Source organism: Salvia splendens, chromosome 20 (genome assembly GCF_004379255.2).
Source record: "Salvia splendens isolate huo1 chromosome 20, SspV2, whole genome shotgun sequence".
In the NCBI taxonomy this organism is placed as follows: domain Eukaryota; kingdom Viridiplantae; phylum Streptophyta; class Magnoliopsida; order Lamiales; family Lamiaceae; genus Salvia; species Salvia splendens.
Genome location: NC_056051.1, coordinates 18,672,054 through 18,689,712, shown reverse-complemented (window position 1 = coordinate 18,689,712; position 17,659 = coordinate 18,672,054). Strand labels below are relative to the sequence as shown.

Here is a 17,659-nt window from a genome sequence, read left to right as displayed (position 1 = left end):
GTTCAGATTTATTTTAAAATTTTAGAAAACCAATGTCCAAATTGACTTACCAAGGAAGTTTCGGCTCTCTATAAATACCACTTCCAAACAGACACTATTTGCACACTAACTGCTCAAATGAAAACAAATAACACCATATTAGAGGTATTTTTTCACCAATGTGCATTCCATCAGGAAATATTAAAGGCCATCACTGCAAAAACTCTGGCCAGGATTGTTAAGGACACAGGGAAGAAACAACCATTACCTGATGCTGGCCAGTGGCGGAAACATGTAGTTTTTTACAGTATCATCTTACTTCTACATATTCTTTGCATCCTCATTCTTCTTCTTTTTCAATTAGAGGTGCTTGCCAATTTCTACAATAGAGAGAATCGAGTGGTTGACGTAGCCGCTGATTGAGACTGCGTTTGAGACGTTGTCGGCTGAGAGTGCGATGTAGCCGTAGCCGTTGCCATTTCTCTCAGTTCGTTAAAGCGGAATAGGTAGGGTTTCGTCGATGGAGGCGGCGCTTGAAATGGAGAGGAAAATGTATTTATATGGTGTATATTATATGTTAATAAATGCTAATGTATTTTAATTAGCCGATTTAATTGTATTAGTGTAATCTTGAGTTGATCAAATTTGGAGAATACTGTGTTGGTCCAATTTCAATTTTATTAGTTATTGGGCTTATCATTTATTTTGCCCTATGATTCTTAATAATAGTATCATTCTTTATTTAAATTTTGTAAGCTGATCTATGTAAAATGTGCGTACTCATTTGTGAGAAATAAGGATTAGTAATTTACGTTTTCACAATATAGACTTTTTTTTAATGGTCCATTGTAAAATTGTTCCATTATTTTTCTGTTATTTACTTTGGCTGCTAACCTTTTATTTGGTTCATATTTTTGGAGCTTTTATATATTCTAATTCCAATTTTGTAATATTATTCAAGTTAATTATTATGTTAATAGTTATTAATTTATTATTAATTGTCTTATTTGGTATGAAATTTTTTATTTGACAAATTTAATTTTCTTATTTTATATATTGACATATATTTGTTTAATTGAATGAAATCATGAACTATTTTTCGTTCATATAATTTTTCTTTTTTTTTTCTTCTGAATACATTTTCCTTTATTTGTATATCTTATTTTATTTAATTCGTGTATGTCCTTATCTGTTATTTTTTATGGTGCTACCCCTGTATTTGATATTGGAAATTGTATATTTTAATACTATAGTATGCTGAATATGAAATGTTTCATTACAGAATGTTAAGAGAATTTCAAATGTATGTTTGCTGTTGTTTATAATATTTTAAATTATTTATAATCTTATAAATACTATTTTTAATTAGTTAATATTTGTCTTTATGATTTATTTTTCTATTTAATTTACCTGTAAAACAAAAGATTGTTAGAAGTATATCAACAAATTTCTTAAATCCAATTAAAATCAATATAAATATTCAATTTTTAAACCTATCTATTGTAATTGAGATATTCTCAGAATTTGTTCATCAATCAATTTTAAATTTTTGGTTCAAACATTTCGAGCAATTTTGCATTTCTGCAAAAAAAAATCACAATTGTTAATAACATACTGTACATGCTTATTTTGAGAATTCCTACTGATGTCTATAGACATCACATTTTCTGAATCATAATCGATCTGTTTTTTCGGATAATTAATTTAATTTTGAAACTTTCATTAATTGATCAACTAAAATCAGTCAAAATATGAATCTATGTCTTACCTTTGTTTGAAATCCTTCGATCTGATTAACTGAGTTTCTGTCCGAAGTGGCAGATTTCTCTACTTCTCAAGTAGTGGGTGTGGAGATGGTGATGGATCTGATTCCTTCCCATATGGTGGATGTTTCATGTGTAACAAAAGAAGGTGATGTAGTTATGTTTAAGGCTTGGGTCACCTTAAAGAGGAAACATAGCTTGTTCGGGACCCTTTCAGAGGCTACCCGTTACTCGTGTCATAGTGAAGAGAACTTCTGGTTGTTGCTAGCAGATCCCAAATCAAATAGTTTGTGGTTCTCCCATAATATCAGTTTCACAGATGAGGCGACAACAAGATTGATGAGTAGTCTAAGTGTGAAACTCAAGCATGAGACATATGGGCTGGGTGATGTTTTACTTGGAAATGAGCAAATGATGACGATTGATGGACATCAAGAGCATCGTGATGTCTTTCTTGATAGTGGGATTTCCGAGCTGAAACGCCTCCTTGCTTCTTGGTTTTTACCTTATTACGAGCTCGAAAGCCTTCTTACTTCTTGGTTTCCACCTTGAGGGCAATGTGATTTCAACCGCGGGGAGTTGATACGAGCATATCTTCGGGAATATCCTCTATATCTTATTATTTATTTAGTATTGATTTACCATATCTTTTCTATAGTTTATTGATTAATCATATTTTTGCTTAGGATATTATTATATTTAATTTATCATATTTTGGTAGGATATTATTGTATCTAGATCCTACTAAGGGGCATGGCATCCCATGGAACCCACAACCGTTTGTCGTTTTACTGTATATTGTATATTTATACGACAACTGGAAAACAACTCTCTAGTGTAGTTGGTTCCATATGCACAAATTAAGTTTGAGATACAGGGGTCGATTCCCGTCGCTGGGTATTAAATTGTTCATTTTTGCCTAACTTCAAACTTCATGGATTATATTTCTCATTAGTTTTGTAGTACTAGTAATTTATTTAAAAGGAGTATATTTTGTAATTTCTCCTGCTAGATTTTATCATAGTTAGATTATTCAATTTTATAATAATTTATTTTTTCTCTAATTTTGATAGTTAATTCATTTCTCTAATTTTTATTGTTAAATCATTTCTCTAATTTTTATAATTAATTCATTAGCAAGTACTAGTAATCTATATTTTTTTTTTGTTTTTTTAACTAGCGATTTTGTGTAATTTTATTTATTTTTTCATTTCTGTTAATATTGTTCTGATAACATCATAGAGTTATGCCCCATAAATATGATATTTTTCATATTATTTTATTTATTCGATTCTCATAGTTTATTTTGTTCACTAGTAATGATATTTATAATTTAATATTAAAAAAATACTAATTCTTTAGCCTTATTAATCTACATATACGTCATATAATATTGGTAAATTTAATTTTAAAGTTATGTTGTAGTGTATAATTTTAAAAACAATATTCTTAAATTGTTCAGATTGGAACTGTTTTCGGCTTTCATTGACACTAAAAATATACAACAATGATTAACAATAACTTGGAACCCCAGTATCGGAGTCCTGTGTCCGCCACTAATTATATCCCCACATATTATAAATATGTGTAGGAGACTTCATATTATTCAATCAATAATCAGAATTATCTTTTTCCGTCTTTTACTTTTACTCTATTTATTTTCTATGCAAATTTATCATTCCAAAACCCTAGTGGACAGCGGCTGCTTGACGGAGGAAACCTCCGCGAACGATCCTCCCCCTTAGAATCCTTCGCTAATCGCGCAGATACGATATCTCATCATATCACTATTCCTAGATCATCGTACACTAAAAATAGAAAAATAAAATTATACTAGATACATAATATAGGGATCCCATACTTATACGTGGGCCGCTACTAAGAGATCATACGATTTGTTTTTCGATCAATTCAAAAGCTACGTACAAGGATGGTATTATACATTTATCACTTCAAGAGTAGTATACTCTTAGTAGTGGTTAGCAAAAACTCGGCTAATAGTTCTTAGTATAATAAATTAATGATTCTACAGATGCTTACTAGTCGTTATTTTACACTCGATGTATACTTAATTTTATTGATTATTGTGTGATTTAAGTTTTGCTTTCGGCTAAACTTTTTTTTTTCTTCTAAAATTTGCAAATGCAATAATTTAGTTAATCTTACCATTATTAACAAATTCCACTATTTGAGGCTTTCGAGCGTATGGGTGTTGATTAAACAATCTTAAATATCTTGTTTTTTTACGCAAATACATTTCAAATTAGTTGAAGATCCATGCACCTAAAACAGGTTTTAGCCATCAAGATTCAATACTATATAGTAAATGAAAATTTGAGGTGCATGAAAAGGAGAAAAGACCGCAAATTTTATTTTGAAATGAAAATTACCGATTAATAGATATAGAGAATTGAAATGACATAGTTATTATTAGATAGGGAGAACATAGTATCCCATTATTAGAAGAGCTGAGATTGGGTTCATAAATTGCCAGTAATCTTATCCATAATACCCGCAACGATATCGTTGGACTGCTTGAGCAATGTGATGCTGCTGTGCAGCTTCTTCCTCTTCTTGGACAGCGCCGGCAGCTCTTCCAGCATCTTCTCGAGCCCACTTCCCTGAGGCCCCATCACCTCTTTTATTATCTCCTCCTGCATCTCCTTGTTCACCAGCTTCTGAATGCTGCAGAGCAAGTGCAGCACCAAGTTATCCACCATCCTCCCTGTCACCACGTCCCAATACGCCGCCATCTTCATCTTCAGATCAAACGCCGCCTGCACCCTATCCGAGTTCCCGCTCCACATGTGAGATATTTGTACCGTTCCAAATTTGCTCACTGCTGCCGATGAATGTCTAGCGCGAACCTTTGCCACAAAATCGCCCTGCTCCAACATGAGCTTGTTCCAGGTAGCACTGTATTCAGGATTGCACGTGTAGTCAGTATGTTTCTCCATCTCCAAAAAGTCGCTTATCCACTCCACAGAGTGCTTCTTCTTCCTGGCAATCAGATTTTTCGCTGCCCGCCTCGCGCAGGGGACGATCTGCGGGTAGTAGTCGCAGTGCTGCAGCAGGACGGAGATAACCACCGTCTCTATGTAACTCCATATCTTTTCGGCACACTCAAACGGTGCCACTGATATCTCCTTCATCTTCTTCCCCAGCAGACCGCGGAATGCGGATTTGGGGATGAAATTGGGAAGCCCCACCGACCGGCTCTCGTCTAAAGCCTTCATTTCATCCGCCAGAAATTTTCCGTTGGGATCGGATTTCGTAGACCTCAGCTCGTTGGAGAATTTGTTGAGCATTTCCGGGAGTTTAGCAGTATCATGCTTACCAACATCGAGATTCTCATCATACTCACCCTGCAACAAGATCTTCCTCAAGGAATCCCTAGCAGAGTCTAGGATATTCATGAATCCGGTCATCGCATCCGCAATTGAGCTCAAATGCTTAGGCATTTTATTTAATTCCTCCACATTTGCGGAGAGCTTCTCGTTTATTTTCCTCACTATCTCAGGCAAGCTTTTCACGATAATGCTGGCCTGAATCATCGTCAGCCTCTCTGCCAAAGCAGGAATCCCAACGATGGACTTGTCAATCCTCGAAAGCAGGGGATTCGTCTCGAACAGCCTCTCCTCTTTAGCCCGGGCTTCTTCGTACGTCTCATCGCCGATGCGGTTGATGACGCAGACGTATCCGAGGCCGATGTTGACGTCGTCCGCCGTGATCTTCTCCAGCAGCCCCTCCGGCGACTTATCAGACTTGGTCACGACGGCGAGAGTCCTCTGCCCTGTTTTGTCCACTCTCTGCGACATCTTGATCGATTCGCACGTCGGGAAATCGACGCCGGCTGAGAGCACATTCAGAATTATGCTCTCATCCGGCGTTATGTACTTCATTATTATGTCTTGGATCTGCTCGGAGATATCCTCCGGCTGGCCTTTGACTGGTACCCTAGTTATGCCAGGGAGATCGATCATGGTGAGATCGGGGACGCCTTTCTTCTTCACGACGAGAGTCAAGGGGGTGTTGGAAATCCCCTTCCCTTGTCCGGCTATCTCCTGAGTAGCGTAGTTGATCTCATTGACAATGTTTTCTTCATCTGTTTCAACGGTTTTACCGTTGAATTCTAAGGAGAGCTGAGGCTCGGGGCTTGTGTGATTTTTCAAGCTCATGATTAGGGGGACGCGGGTGCAGATGCCGTCGCCGCGGGGGAGGCGGATGCCGGCGAGGGACTCGAGGACGCTGGACTTTCCGGAGGACTGGTCGCCGACGACGACGATGGTAGGGAGCTGGATGCCCTCCTGCATTATTTTAAGGTGGCGGAGGCGGTCCACGGCGTCAAGGAGAGGGCGGATGCGGTCGTTGTAGGACGACACGAGAGGAGCGTAGACTGATCCGCTGTCATTAGAGACGGCCACCAGAGCCAGGCTCTGATCGTATTCAACTGCAAGGGAGTTTGTTTCCAAGGGCTTGGACGAACTTCCCATGTTTGCTTTGCTTTACTTTAAAATAGATGTGTTTTGATGGTATAGGTAATGGTTCACGATATGATGAGATGAGGAAATTCTTTACTTTTATAGGGACTCTCTACTAATGATCATCATTTACACTCTCAATTGATTCCTGATTTTCCAAATTCCATAACGCCCACAACATGGGAATGTAACAATATTCCATTTATTTACGATCACATCTCTTTCACTTCCAAGCCCTATGCATTTATTTTTGTCATCAGTTGAACAGGCGCCACACATTTTTTGTTTTATGGAAAGAACTCTGTATTACTTTGATTTGTATAATGGCACTCTATTCAACATTTGCGCACAATTATAGAATGTTGATCAAAAGCCAAGAGCTTTTTCAGATTTGTAGCCAATATATGGACTATAACAAAATAAATATTACTAGTACTATAATATTTTAAAAACTGAATAATTGACATAAACAATAAATGTTGGTATCAACGCTCAAACCCAGGAATGTCTTCCATTCGTGCTAAAACACGCTAATGTCATTGATGTGTTATTAAACATGCAAATATGCCACTGCACTTTCATATTTAAAGAATAAAAGGTTCTCTTTCAAGGATTTTTTTTTCAAACTCACCCCAACATCAAATTTTGCCCATGTTTCTGAACCTAAAATAATGAGTTTAGCCAAATATGAGCAGGGTCTAAGATTCGAAAATGGATAGAGCAGAATATATATTAGTACTTGGTTTAAGGCGGGCATAACTATTTTTTTTAGTCTTCGGGTCGGCGTCGGATGCAAACGGAGGGGGCGGATATGACGATTTTACATTTGGAGAAGGAGAAATTAGTTGCACAGAGGGGCGGTCGCCACCCTCCTTTGATCCGTCATTGAAGAGGAGATGAATATGAATATGTGTATATTACTCTATCCGTCTTTATGTAGTTTGATGTGTAATTTTAGAGCTTTTATATTAATGGATTATTAACACACAAGTTTAATAAAATAGCTCTAATATTACAATCTATCTGCAAGAGTACAGAGTCGACTGTAGTACTTCGAGTGTCGAACCACAGGGAGGCGTATGTTATTTAACAAGAATTGACAAAATTAATAAACTAAAAAAAACAAACTAAGGTACGAAAATGGAGAAACTCAAGAGATAAAGAACGTTGCTCCTAATATGCTCCAGATGTGAATTAACTTAACGGACCAATTAACCTATGGATTAACGATTAATCTAATGAAAGTTGTAAAAATCTCGTTCATTCTACTTGCACTGAACATGTTCGTAGATACTTGAATTTAACCTTGCTGAACACTAAGATCAAATTCGTACTCATCAGATTATCACTCCTACAGACGCATAGTAAGCTCTAATCCAACTTCTAAGTTCCAACGTACATAATTCGTTTACAAAATCAATTGAACATTCCTACAGACGCATAGTAAATGTACAACAATTATTGTAACGACATGTAAATCAACTTATCCAAGATTCGCATGCTGAACACGATACAAATCTCAAACTCTTTATCTACGTTTCCACCTTTTAACCAAGTTAAAGAGACATTGGCTAAAAGATAAGATTGAATAATAAATCAGGCCGGAATTATCATTCAACGTAAAAAGCACCGTAGAAAAGATCATAGAATAATATTAATCCATAGAATCCTAAAGTAATTTACATCTTTCACAAATTAGGAGCAACGGAAGAGCTTAGCCTAAGCACATGGTAATAATAACAATTAAAACCGTAGGAAGCTTGCTCTTGTTGAGTAGAATGGAGATATGGAGATGGATCGTCGGAATGTTAGTCGGAATTTCTTCCTTCTCTTCTTCCTCTCTCTTTCTCTCCTTTATGTCACCAGCCGTCTCCCCCCTTCCTTTTTTCTCACCTGCTCCCCCCATAATAATGTCACATCACACTCTCTCTCTTCCCACCTTTTTCCAAAACCGTCCCATCCACTATTTCTCTCCATTCTTTTCTTCTGCCACAAAACTGCAATATTGCAGTTAGAATCAATGAACTACCCGGCCGGGTAGAATTTTACAACTGAAAAATCACCTGGCCGGGTGGCCAATTTCTAGGACTTGCTGGAATTTTCGCACAACCTTTTCACCATCCGAGCTTCATTCTTTGTTTCACCATTTATTCCTCTTCCTACACCACAAAACATACTTTTGCGAGCATCAAACTATATAAATCATGTAAAGTTAGAGGAATAAAAATGTACAATTTGATTCACATCATAGTTGAGTCGCATTCATTTTTGGGTCGTTCCAACTTCCAAGTAGTCGAGTCGGTTTTTTTCTTCTCTTTTTCTCTCTCGTGCTTTATTCTATCATACTTTATTCTTTCTCCATTTTAACCTTTAACATCAATCTTCTCGTGCTCAAAAGAAATGTCTCAACTAACTTGAAACAGATGAAGTATTATACTCATTCCGTCCCGAAGTAGTTGAGTCGTTTATTTTTTGCACTAGTTTTGCAAAAAAGAAATGACACAACTACCTTAGTACGGAAGGAGCTCCTAATCAAGGAAGAGACAGTGGTGATGCGAGGATGGAGTCTGGGTCGTCACGTGACTGAAGACGAAATTGCATGGAGGGCAAAACCGTTTCGGTGAGTCACAGAGTTTCCAGTTGACGACTCGCTGAAACCTACCAAAATTCCAGAGACTTTCCGGCGAGTAGCTGACATGCGCGACTCGCGAAAACTGTAGCAGGAGCTTTCCGACAGGTCATCGACTTGCCACTCGGCGACTCGCCAAGACATAACGAAATTCCAGGGACTTTTCGGCGAGTCGCCGACTAGCGACTCGCACAAACATGCATTCCGAAGTTTAGACCTTTTAATGTGTTTTATGCTATGTTTTGGGGCTAGTATAAATAGACCACTTAGCTTATTTCTTGTTTTTAGACTTTGATGAATATTGTATCCTCCTTAGTGAGATTTTATCTAATTCCTTTTTGAAGGTTGTTTGTTTCTTTCCCTAGATAGAATCAAGTAAATGTATGCATCAATACTAAGTGTATCTCTTGAGTTGTGGAGCCAAATGGTGATTAAGATTACTGAAAGTGGCTTAAAGTTGTCTCTATCATTTTTGTTAAGGTTCAAAAGTTCTAATTGTATTTATTCATCATTTACACCTTCTCCATTTTCTATTCTTACATCCAATTCAAGTTTGGATTTAGTTTTTTGGCTATATCCACTTTATTTTTGTTTGATTTTGTGTTTAATTCGATGATCAACACTTGTGGCATAATCCTTGGGTAAATCAACATGGATCCAATCACATTGATCTTATCACTTTTTTACACCCAAATTAATGAGACTTATTTGCAGACAGATGAAGTATTTTCTAATTATTTTGATTTACAATATTATTTTTTATTATCCCTATGATATTATTAACAAACGAAATTATTGTTATGTTTAATTATTTTGATTTAAATAGTATTCTATTTTTATTGTTTTATGTAATTACTGTATCTATCATACACTCGTAGCATAAATATAAAATTATGGTTCAGTCACTATATAAAATAAAACACACGAAACCCATGAGAGATGGCTAGAAAGATTAGGAATTGCTCTTTTTTTTTGAGAAGGATGAGGAAATGTAATTCTTGCAGATGTGCTAGGATATTCACGCTCTCTCTTTCTCATTTTTACATTTATCTTTTCACAGTTCACGCTATATCTTTCATACTTTAATGAGTAGTATATAAGTGGAGTAGTATTTTATAGTACTCCTATATGATTTTTATTACTATATTTTTAAATTTATCAAAAACAGTTATGTAGAAGGAGTACTTATAATGTACTATTTCCATCTTTAGGAAAAGTAAACTATGTTTCCTTACCAAATCTATTGCACACACAAATTCTCAATCTCTTAATCACAAAGTAAGACATCCATGTCTCAATACCGTTTCTTAACTGTTTCATTCCTTAACTATTCATGGGCTCCACTTCACTTCTTACCCCATCTCTTAACTAAGAGACAATATCTACATCCCTCCATCTCTTAACCATCTCATCCTTTAACTATTCATTCAATTTTTATTATTTTTATTTCCAACAAATTCAATTAATAAAAACACACTTCATTTAATAAAAGAAAATTACAATTTAAAATCCTAAAAACATAAAAAAAACACATAATTAAAATCTAAAAAAAAATAAATAAGACATAATTTAAAATACTAGAAATTAAAAAGTGCACACTTAAATTTTAAAAACTACCCCGCCGGCGAATCATCCCCGAAGTCGGTGGCAGTGCATCCAAGCTAGATGGAGGGGGAATACCAAGTTGACTTTCCAGATACTCAATGCCAGCGTGATGGGCTTGAAATTGGGCAGACGTCATGCGGGAAATATCAGCCATCGTGGGGCTGAAGTACATGGACATTAGGGTGGACGGCGGCCCTTGGGAGCCCGCCTGGCTTGATTTGCCTCGGCCTCGGCCCCTCCGCTAGCCGCCTTCACCGTCTTGTTCCCTTGTGGCCGACATCGTGTACCGGACGAGCCATCGGATGTCGGGAACTCAACCTCTTGTGAGGCGTTGCCTTCCCCGCCCTCACTAGACGAGTATTGGCCACCCGCCGTAATGTTTGTGCGTTTCGAGCTCGAGCCCGTGCTGGAATCGACACCGCCAACCCACCTATCAAGATGTTTGACCCCCTCCCAAACATCGGGAAATTTGAAATCTTTGCCGGTGTCGGATTTGAAGACTCGCAAAGCCGCTCTCAGCATGTCGGATCCACTGGCTCCGCTTTGGTATTGCTCAGCTTCCCTCTTGTAGATCCCACAAAATATTTTGACATCTCTGTCGGCTCGTTTAAAATGAGCGCGAAGCATCTTCAGGTTGCGGCTGAAGGCCCCCGTCGGATTTTTTGCGTTGTATACGTTGGTGACCTTATCCCAAAAACCCTTGCGGCTTTGTTGATTTCCGAGGATGGGATCGTTCGACTTTCTGATCCAAGCGTCGAACAGAGCCATCGCCTCCGCTTGTGTGTGTGGATGACGGCCCCCATCCTCACGGTCCTCCACCGCCTCCGGAGTGTGTTCCTCCTGAACATCCTTCCTAATTTGGGATAATCCCTACGTTTGCATGTTCCTCGGACCGGGGGACGGTAGTATGCATTCGCTGGAAAAGATGGTGTTTGGTACGCCGACGTGGACGAGCCTTGGGTGCCCGGCGACGAACCGGAACCAGAAGCACCCAAAACATTGTACATGTCCCCCAGTCGACAAACGCGTTCAAATCGTAGCCGCCGCCCTCGCCGCCGGAGTTTCCTTCACCGGATATTTTTTGCAGATATTGGAGAGGAAAGAGAGATGATAAAGTGTCTGTGATAGTGTAGTGTTTGTGCGTGGAAAAAATGGTAGGGAAATTGTCTGTGTGTAGTGTTATTTATAAATGAATGTGGGAAAAAAAGAAAAAAAAATCCAAAAAAAGCGGTAAAAAAACGGTCGGATAAAGGTCAATTTTTATTATTATTCAGATTTAAAAAAAATTAAAAATAGCCAAAATCGGCGCCCACTCTCATAGCCGGCGAGTGGGCGTCACGCCTCAACCGCTGTTCGCCACGTGGCCGACGCACGTGGCGAGACAGCCCGCGTCCCACCCCTTCCCCCGAGCTAAGCAACGAGACGGAGCACCTGTAGCGGCGTTTCGCTGCGGGCTCGTCTCGCCGGGACGAGACCGAGCCTGCAGCGAGACGCCGTTGCGGATGCTCTAATATATGTCGTAATGTATCATTATTCAAATCTACGTATTCTTCTTCATCTCCCTTAACTCCACCCCTCTCTATGTAAAACATATAAAACACAATTTTAAATTCGGATTTGTAAAATATTAAGAATTGAATAGGATGGAAAAACCTCCATTGAAGGAGGACGGAGATTTTACAGAAATCCTAGATGTAAGAGGAAAGAGAAAAGAGTATCTTTAATGACTACATTTTTATTAATTGGTGACTACAAAATACAATGAGGTCATCTGCATCCCTGTTTCTTATCCGTCTATTAACTGTCTCATCTCTTCACTATTCATGGGCCTCATTGTACTTTTCACCCCATCTCTTAACTAAGAGACAACACCTGCATCTCTCCATCTCTTGATCTTCTCTTAACCATCTCACCCCTTCACTATTCATTCAATTTCATTTTTTATTTTTATTTCCAACAAATTCAATTAATAAAAACACACTTCATTAAATAAAATAAAATTACAACTTAAAATTTTAAAAAAACAAAAAAAACACATAATTAAAATCCTAAAAAAAATTAAACATACATAATTTAAAATCGCCCGGTTACGATGGATGTAAATCCGAGATCACCTTTGAGGCGCCGCGGCTTCCTCCTCCTCACTACGTCGATATTCTTCTAGCGATTCTTCCATTATTCGACGCATTTGCTCAAATGGATCCATGAATGGATTAATTTGGGAGAAGAATAATGTTTTGAAATGAAGAATGTAGAGTGTTTAAGCGAGAATAGAGAGTTTTTTATGGTGGATTAATTTGTGGGAATGATTTGATATTTATAGAAGTGATTGGGGGCTTAAAAAATACAAAAAAAAATAAAAAAATTTGTAAAAAACGGCTAGTATAATTTTAGGATTTTTTTATTTTTTGAATTTTTCCTGAATTTTTAAAAAAATGGAAAAAAATATTTTCAACGGAAATAAACAACGCCCACTCGCATTTTTTTTTATTTTTTTATTTTTTCCTGAATTTTTAAAATAACAAAAAAAACATTTTCAAAGGAAATAAACGACGCCCACTCGCTTTTTTTTTATTTTTCGAATTTTTCCTGAATTTAAAAAAAAAAACATTTTCAACGGAAATAAACGACACCCACTCGCGGGCCGGCGAGTGGGCGTCACGGACGAACCAGAGCTCGCCACATGGCCAACGTGCGTGGCGAGCTGTCTCGCGCTCTGCCTCTTCGCGGCGAGACAAGGGACGGGCTGGGGGTGAGATGGGAGCCCGCATCACTGTCTCAATGCGGGTGCTCTGAAATGCTTTATATAGGCAGAAAACTAAATGCCTAAACAAACTAATTAATCCTAAACAATACATTTTGATTTTCCAATTCTAAATAGGATTTCTTCACACGGCATAGATATGGGAAGGGGCTTGGCAAACGCTGGCTTCGTCGCTGAGGCTAGGCATGCATATGGGTCGGAAATCGCCGGTTTCGGTTCATGAACCGGTGGTTCACGGTTCATCATCTCTATGAACCGGAACCGGCCCGCCAAGGGTCCCGGCGGTTCCGGTTCCGGCTCAAAAAACCGCCGGTTCACGAGGCGATTCAAAACCGCCGGTTTTTGGCCTGAATCACCGGTACCGGGCCGGTTCGTAATTTTGTTTTTGCATTTTTATTTGTTGCAATAAAAACACGATGAAAGTTGCAATTTTATTGAGATTACAAGTTACAACAATTACAAATCACAAAAAACTTGAAGTCTTGAAGTCTTAAACAAAAATTTAAATAGAACGAGATTACTGGTCTACAACGAAGCTAATTACAAATTACAAAAAAGACTAAAAGTTCTGAACAATAAATTTATAAGTATATATACTTTTATTCGGTGAAGGAGATCTTTCTAAAACCAATTAAACGCTTGTTCGAAGTCCAACTATTATCCACAAAGTGAACCGTAATTCCCATGTATGAATGCCGGTTAAAACAATAACGTGATAATTCAACTCTTTTCTCTATACATCTAAGAAAATGTTCACTTTGTGTCCCAAGTTTAGTAAATAACGTGATAATTCAACTCTTTTCTCCATACATTGTCAAACGATAGATCGTTGAACGGTCCTTCGACCTACTCTTTTGATAGCTACTTTCAAACCACTTTTCATAGTAACCTCAAATTTTTTTTTCTTCATAAACATTAAAAGGAAAATGCTTCATTGCAGCCCATCTAGTCATAACGTCAGCAAAAATTTTTTGATCATATTTAAAATGAGGCGTACCTGACGAACCTGGGCCACCGGGTTGGAAGTTTTAGTTGGGTTTGGGTAGAGGTAGTGTCACATTCTACCGGATGTTTTGTCACCAAATGACGACGGAGGGTGCCATATCCCCCACCACTCGCAAATTTGTAGACTTTATCACAATACTTACAGTATGCATGAAACGTCGATGCCTCTTCTTGAGAGTGCAGATCATGAGGACTTGAAATCACCACCGGGACCTTCTTGTAGTGTTTAACAAAAATATCAGATTTCAAAGCTTTTGTAGTGTTAGTGGGTGGAGGGGGAGGAGGCATGTCCTCATTTCCGCCGGTGCTAGACGGAATACGAAAATGAGATCTATCATCATTGTTGTCCGAGTTCGACGATATAGACACGTCGTACCCGTCATCTTATTGGGAACCACTGCCCCCGCCCCCACTTTGATACATTTGAGCGAGTAACATGTCGGTCCTATGATCTTCTTCTATCTATAAATATTATATAAGTTGAAGTTTATTTAGGAACACAAAAAAATTTAAAAACTCAATCTTATGAAATTATGAATTGTAAAAATAATTTTATTTTTTAGAACTTACTTGCATGCGTTCAGCTGCCACTCGGGAAACCTCTTCCATAACTTCTCGATGACTAGGTTGCCTTGATTTTGAGGGACGACTACTTTGATCCTGGGCAATTCCTTTGCCCCGATCACCACGTCCCGGTCCACCACGAGAAGAAGACATAGTACAAAATGAAAGTAGTATGGAATATGGAGTATTGAATAAATAATAAATTACGAACACAACAACAAATATAGTAGTAAGTAGTAACTAGTAAACAACTTGAGCAATTAGAGAGAATGGAGAGAGAATAGAGAAATTAAGATTGAGAGAAGGAAATCATTTTTAACACAAGAATGGGGTAAGTAAAAATGATGGGGAAGTAGGGTATTTATTGGAGTAAAATTGGAAAGAAAAAAAATTCAAATTTCAAATTCGGCCGGTTTACTGCCTGAACTGGGGTTCAGTCCATGGTTTCTAACGGAAACCGGTGGTTCCTGATCGGTTTTCAGGCCTATACACTGTCACCTATGCTCTACCACCTGAAAAAGCACCTGAACCGTCGGAAACCGGCAGTTTACGTCAGAAACCGCCGATTTTCGTCAGAAACCTCCGGTTTTTCTGCACACCTAGCCTGAAACCCTACACCATAGCCAGAATCCCACCGTTGAAACCGTTGAACCGCCGGTTACGGTTCGCGATATTCCCGAACCTGAACCGGCCCGCTTGAACCGCCGAACCGCAAGCCGGTTCGAACATTCGGTGCCAGTTCCGGTTTATGAACCGGCGGTTCCGAACCGCCGGTTAATCAGCGATCCGGTTCGGTTTGTGCATGTCTAGCTGAGGCCTTCGAAATTGCGAAGCGAAGCACCCACAATGGGGCGCCCGGTTCATGAACGACATGATTGAAGAAGTGTGGACCCGTAACCGCCGTCGCTGAGTTTGCGTATTTTTTTAATTCGTATTGTAATGTATTAATTTTTATAAATGAAATGAAGTTTTTTTCTCAATTTTTGTAATTATTTAAATATTCAAATAAAAGAAAATGCATATGCCGCCTTAGGGCGCCCCATTACAAGTGAGAGGGTAGGAGGATAAAAATGATGATGTGGCGGTACATAGGGCGCGCGTAAGGACGCACATTGCTAAGAGCATCTGTAACCCTTGGGGCCGGGCCGCAAATTGCGAGTCCCGGCCCGTCCCATGCATTACACGGAAGGGCGGCACGGCTCAGGCCCGTCCCGGTGACGCGTGACCGGCCTGGGGAGCGTCCCGAGTCCCGGCCCGGGACGGGGTTGCACGGAGATGGGCCGCAAGTCCCGCGTCCCGGCCCAGCGTTGCACGGTGACGGGCCGGGCCGCAACCAAATTTTTTTTTTTTTATATTTTAAATTCGAAATTTTTATATTTTAAATTCGAAATTTTTGTCAACTACGTTGTCACCGAGCCGCCCGTGCAGGGCCTTCCTCACGACATCCGCAATGTCATGGCTCGTTCAGCTGCGATGCGCCAAGAGGAACAACACACTCGCCTCCAAGCCGATCTAATCGAAGAAATTTGGACTCGCAACAACGTTTTCCAGCATTGACGTTATGTTTTCATGTATTTTATTTTCAGTTTGAAAATTTATATGTTGTAATTTTGCAGTATTCGATGAAATTAAATTTTCCGTGTTATAAATTTACAGCGTTTTTTATTTTACTTTCAAAATAGGTTGGAGTTGTGAATAGTGTCATTTATTAGTTGCGGCCCGGGACGCAACCTGCAGGGTTACAGCAGTTGGGGCCTGGGCCGCAACTGTAGAGGAATGATGACATAGAGGGGACTTGGGGCCGGAAATGGGGACGGGGTTACTGATGCCCTAATGCTCTTAGATGTGATGTGATGTGATGTAATTGTACTAATTTTCAAAATTAGTTTGGACAAATAAAATGACTTCCTGCCTTCCGATGCATGAGTCAGAAAATCAGGTGACTCTTCATGGGAATGGATCCCCTGCTTTAACACAGCAGGGGCTGCTGTGGAACTAAACGCAACTAATTACACTCAAAACGCAGCCTCCCTTCTATTTAAAAGCATGAATATTGATAAAACTGCTGCAACTTACAGCACAATGGTGCTTTGTAATTTTCATAATATAATATATATATATTTATTGTATTGAATATAATAATATTATCATTATTTGTATTTTTGAATTGAAAAGGTGCTGCTGTGTGGGCCACAAATAGTGTATCATTAATTCATTATGTTTTTTATGTTACGATTTTTTTTAATAAATGGAGTAGTATAGTTATTTTATCAATATTCATGCTTTTAAATAGAAGGGAGGCTACGTTTTCAGTGTAATTAGCTGCGTTTAGTTCCACAGCAGCCCCTGCTGTATTTTTAACACAGCAGGGGATCCATTCCCGACTCTTCATCTCACCTAATGATCATACTAGCCTATATCTATACGACTATACATATTCTAATATTGAGATACTCCTACTTCATAATTACTCCCTCCGTCCCATTAAATATGCAATATTTGCTTTTCGGCACATGATTTTATGCAGTGTTGTTTTGTGAGTTAATGAAGAGAGAGTAAAGTAAGAGAGAAGAAAAAGTAGAGTGAATATTGTTTCCATTTTTAGAAACGTTTAATTTTTAATGAGACAGACTAAAAAGAAAAATGTTTAATTTCTAATGGGACAGAGGGAGTATCTATTTGCATGGTGAATTAATTAGTTTGTAAGTTTACAAGTAATGTGAAGTTATTCACTTAAATACAGTATTTTATTATGTATATTCGTTCTTACGTGTTGAAGTGAGGACAATCATATAAAAATAGAATAAATATTTATTTTACGTTTTATACCTTGTTTTGATTTTATTGATTGTTTGATTGCTTGGACTTG

General features: G+C 38.4%; 1 protein-coding gene across 1 annotated transcript; it reads right to left on the bottom strand.

Moving 5' to 3' along the window:
* Positions 1-4,216: 4,216 nt before the first annotated feature.
* LOC121781877 (dynamin-related protein 4C-like) lies at positions 4,217-6,262 on the bottom strand. Its single transcript, XM_042179574.1, has one exon. It carries the CDS (start codon positions 6,233-6,235, stop codon positions 4,223-4,225), a length of 2,013 nt encoding a protein of 670 aa, XP_042035508.1. The 5' UTR covers positions 6,236-6,262; the 3' UTR covers positions 4,217-4,222.
* Positions 6,263-17,659: the final 11,397 nt, after the last annotated feature.